Genomic DNA, 4,489 nt, shown 5'->3' with positions numbered 1-4,489 from the left:
CACACACTCACACACACACACACGGGGTTGGGGAAGGGAGAGAGAATTTGAATCCATTATTATCTTGATGCCAAAGCCCACAGTTCCTCACTCTGCTCTGCCAACTACACACACCTGAGCTTCAACACAGCTAGCTCCAGTCCCTGCTGTGCTGCCGTGTGTCCCACGGGGCGCATCAAGGCCTACACCAGTCCATATGGTTGCATGATCCTGATACTAATGAATGCAGTTTCTTCCCAGCATGGTCAATGGGCCTCACAGGTGCCCAACTGCTTGGTGCATGACAGCAGAAGCTGCTGAATAATGTTAGTCTCTCCCTCTTTAGAAATAAAGCGTACAGAGCAAAGATAAAGTAAATCCGGATTGTGCATGGCCTGAAACTCTTAGGGGAAAGTTCTGCATTAAGATGTAGGCTCTATTTTGTTTGTTATGTGCAAACTTTAATATCAGGGCTCCTTTTTTAATGAGGTATAAATAAAGAAGGAAGGTGTGTGTGTGTGTGTGTGTGTGTGTGTGAGAGAGAGAGAGAGAGAGAGAGAGAGAGAGAGAGAGAGAGAGAGAGAGAGAGAGAAGATGCTAGGTACTCCTGGCTGGCACAATGTGAGGCAGTTCATACATAACATCTAATTGTCTAAATAAGTCAAAAGCCACAACCATCTATTATCGGATGTCAGGTATAGCTTCCGGTCCTATGTCATTAAGTGCACCAAGCCAGTCAGATGATGTTTAAACTCTGGCTAGCATGCTGAGCTAGGTAAAAGCTTAAAATAAGCATAGGTTGGTTTTGTTACACGTAACTTTTCTCCACAGTGGGTAAAGAAAGTAGATTTGAATGGACTGAGTGTGGTTTTACAAACATGGGTTTGTGGTACACTTTGATGTTACAACATTCCAGTTCCCATTAGTCTTCACTTCAGAGTAGAGTCAGGATCTCTGCCCTCGCCAGGACACAGGAGAAGGTGTTCACAGTCTTAAGTCAGGCGTGGAGGCCTCGTGGAAGCAGGAGTTGATCAGGGCTGGACACTGTCAGGAGAAACAGCCTCCTGATTTCATGTGAGAGAGCGTGGTAGAGCTTTGGTAACACTATCAGCTGTTGGTCCACACCTGCTTTGTTAGTTTCATTGACTCTGCAACTTTGTAATTGACTGTCAACAGCTCTAAGGGTTTCAAGATTCTTCAGTCATCCAGATTTGATCTACTGCATTCCAGAATGTTGCCTAAGCTTACCATAAACAACAGGATAATTTGGTATATGATTTTCTTCAACAGAAACTTTCAAGACTTTTTTTTTTTTTTTGATGATAAAATACAGGCAGAAGCTTGTATTCCCATCTCTCCCCAACTCCACGGTAGCCACAGTGACTCACTAGCTGCTCTCCTCATGTGCCAGACCCCACCCCTCACCCCAGGCCCTTTTCACATACTGCTCCCTCACCTTGGAATCATCTTCCCTGTGTAATTTGCTCACTGGATACCTCTTTCTACTTTCCTGTGTGTGTGTATAGTACATACGCATTTTACATGTATGTGGGTGGGGTGTACAGGCACTTACATGCATGTGCCTGTGGAGGCCTGAGGTTGGTGTCAGGAATCACCCTCGGTGACACTTCCACCTTATTCACTGAGGCAGGGTCTCCCAGTCAAACCCAGAGCTCACCAATATGACTATTCTCACTAGCCAGCTTGCTCTGGGAGTCCTTTACCGCTACCTTATGGTATCACAGGGGTTACCTCGTCCATCTGGCATTGACATGGGTTCTGGGGTTCCTCATGCTTGTGAGGCAAGTGCTGTGACTATTGAACCATCTCTGGAGCCTATATATAGGCCAAAACCACCTTTAAATACTCTTTTTTTTTTTTTTTACTTAAATGTTTTTTATGAGCATGTGCATGTGTGTGTGTCATGTGGGGGAAGGGGATAGCTGGTGCCATGGTGAGCATGCGCTTGTGTGTGTGTGTGTCCTGTGCGGGGAGGGGACATGCTGGTGCCATGGTGAGCATGCACATGCCAGAGGACAACCTTTGGAGTCAGTTCTCCCCTCTCACCTGAAAACCAGGATTTCAGGGGGTCAAGCTCCCGGGGGGCCAGGTTTGCATGGCAAGCCCCTTTGTTCACTAAGCCATCTCACTGCTGGCCCTCCTTTATTTTTATTTATTTTATTTGCTCTTTGGGGGCAGGCTGTTGTGGAATTTGCTGTGTAATTGCAGCTGGCCTGGAATTTCCGATCCTCCTGCTAAAGTCTCCCTATCACAGATAGTGCGGAGGTCCCAGGTGTGCACAGTCATATCTGCTGGCTTCCAATCGTCTTTATTTCCCCCTCACACATAATGTTTCCCCATGGTTGGTGTCCCTTTCCCTACATTCTATACATAGCTTACTTGTTTATATCCTGTTGATGTTCTTTGGCACGGTGCTCCATTCTGGCAGGAACTTAGGTTTTGTTTCTGGCCCAGAACAATGTTAGTTTATTGTAGATGATAATAAACATTTATGGAGGGAAGGAGTAGATAATTATTTTTTTAAGGCCAAAACCACTACCAAAAAGAAAAAAATTAACATACCTTTTTGTTCAAGTCACCATTGTCATTGAATATGACTTTCTCCTGGGCGGGAGTTTATGCTGAGCCCTGTGCTAATGTTATGGATTCTTAGAGCTTGCCTCTCAGCCTTGCATATGAAAATAAACCACCATTTATTCCATCTGCTAAAACCCTTTCTAAGAAAAACACACCATGGCCCGTCATTTGCTCCAGGAGAGTGTATGCCCTGATTATGACTGGACCCTGATGTCAGCTTGACACTTTCCTAGCAGGCTTGCTGATCTCTGGGGCCCCCTCTGCATGTGGCTTATCAGCACATGGCGCCCCCCTCCTTAGCAGTTATCTGCATGAAGCACCTGGAACTTGCCTTCAGAGATTGTTTCAGTGGCAAGTGGCATTCATGGCCTAAGAGCACCATCCAGACCTCCTGACTCTAAGTATTCAGTGTGTGGTATAATGAGATTTCCAGGCAGGGACTCCTGTGTACATCCAAGTTAGAGTACACCAGCCCTAAAACACAGTAGAGACTTTCATCTTTGGCACACAGGGGGCACGGGAGTGATCTCCGCTTAGCAAATGGTACAGTGAAACGGTAACAGACACTTGCTGAGAACCTGCTGTCTGTAAGAGAGTGGGGATTAAGGATTGAGCATTCATGTCTAGAGAGTGAGAGTCCAACATTAAGAGGGCATCTAGCTCAGCGGGACAGGCTGCTTTAGAGGGGTGACGGGTCTACCTGCACAGTCAGACATCCTGATACGAACTCTACACACCCAATGCTACCCAGCAGGGAACCTGACCGCTGGTACAGATTCAATCAGGCAGCCTTGTGTCTTGGCCTGTGATAATTCAGATGAGAGCTGCCAAAAGAGAGACGCTTGGTTGGATGTGGTATGGTGTCAACTTGTGATGTCTTAGACCGTTTAATAGAAAACGTCTCTAAAGTGAAAATGAATGCATGAGAGAGGTAGCAGCCGTGTAATTATGAACATTCTCTTCCTTTTTTCTTTATGTCAGGGATGTTCTGCCATTCACCTTGAAGTTACCTTATGCCATCTCAACAGCCAAGACGGAGTCTCAGCTTGAAGAACTAGCCCAGCTGGGGCTGAGTAAGTGGGGACCCCTGCCTGGGTGTATCTTAAAATGAAGCCGAGTAGTATCCCTGTGGGGCTGCCCACGGTTCCACTACTACATCAAACACACAATTGTAATGAAAAAGAATCCACTTGCATGACAACATGCAGCTGTCAGAACCCTGAGGTCCCCGAATCACATGTTCTGGGACTCTTTACCCAAGTCAAATGTTCATCCCACTTTCAAATACTGGCGCTAAGTGTGCCTGGGTAACTCCTAAATCCTCTAACTTAACCCGTCAAACGATTAAGGCTCCCCCGATGTAGAGAGCCCAGCTTAAGACCTGCCAGGTTCCTCTCTTTCTGTGGCATCTTTCTGGGGAAAGGCAGCACTGACAGAAAGAGAAGTCCAGTGTGGTGCATCTCAGCATCCACATGTGTGGCATTTAAGCGGCACACAGACAGCAGCGACACTCCGGTGCTGTAAGGAGTGATGATGGCATCTCAGTGACATCTGTCTCTTTCCCCCTCTTACTCAGCTCCCACCTTGCTGCTGTGGACCATGTCCATCTTCCCACCAAAGGTCTCACTCTGGGGCTGGCGCTTACTTCAGCAGTCTGCCTCTTTGCTGATCTTCCCCAAAGCCCCACAATCCTGCCAGACTATGGCTAACAGTGAGCCAACACCCACAGTTCACCTGCTTTGACTTTATCCCAGTGCTCTGGCAGAATCAGTATGGGCTTAACTTTCATTAAATGTTTTCCTTCTAGGGGGAAAAGGGAATATCTTTTAAGATTTTAAGACTTTGGTCTTTGGATAGGTTCACAATCAGACCACAGTATTTGAGTAGAAATTTGGGATTTTAAAACCTCATA

At 46.4% G+C, this 4,489-nt stretch overlaps 1 protein-coding gene across 5 annotated transcripts in view; it reads left to right on the top strand.

The window, feature by feature from the left end:
* Rin2 (Ras and Rab interactor 2) overlaps window positions 1-4,489 on the top strand; it is a 97,213-nt gene that overhangs the window by 66,365 nt on the left and 26,359 nt on the right. For all 5 annotated transcript variants that reach the window (XM_026788491.1, XM_026788490.1, XM_013353204.2 and 2 more), the window contains one exon: window positions 3,559-3,650. In XM_026788491.1, coding sequence (XP_026644292.1) covers window positions 3,559-3,650 — 92 coding nt within the window. The remainder of the gene's footprint in view (window positions 1-3,558; window positions 3,651-4,489) is intronic.

This window comes from Microtus ochrogaster, unplaced genomic scaffold, assembly GCF_000317375.1.
Source record: "Microtus ochrogaster isolate Prairie Vole_2 unplaced genomic scaffold, MicOch1.0 UNK3, whole genome shotgun sequence".
In the NCBI taxonomy this organism is placed as follows: domain Eukaryota; kingdom Metazoa; phylum Chordata; class Mammalia; order Rodentia; family Cricetidae; genus Microtus; species Microtus ochrogaster.
The sequence above is the reverse complement of the archived record's forward strand: the minus strand, read 5'-3'. Positions and strand labels throughout refer to the sequence as shown.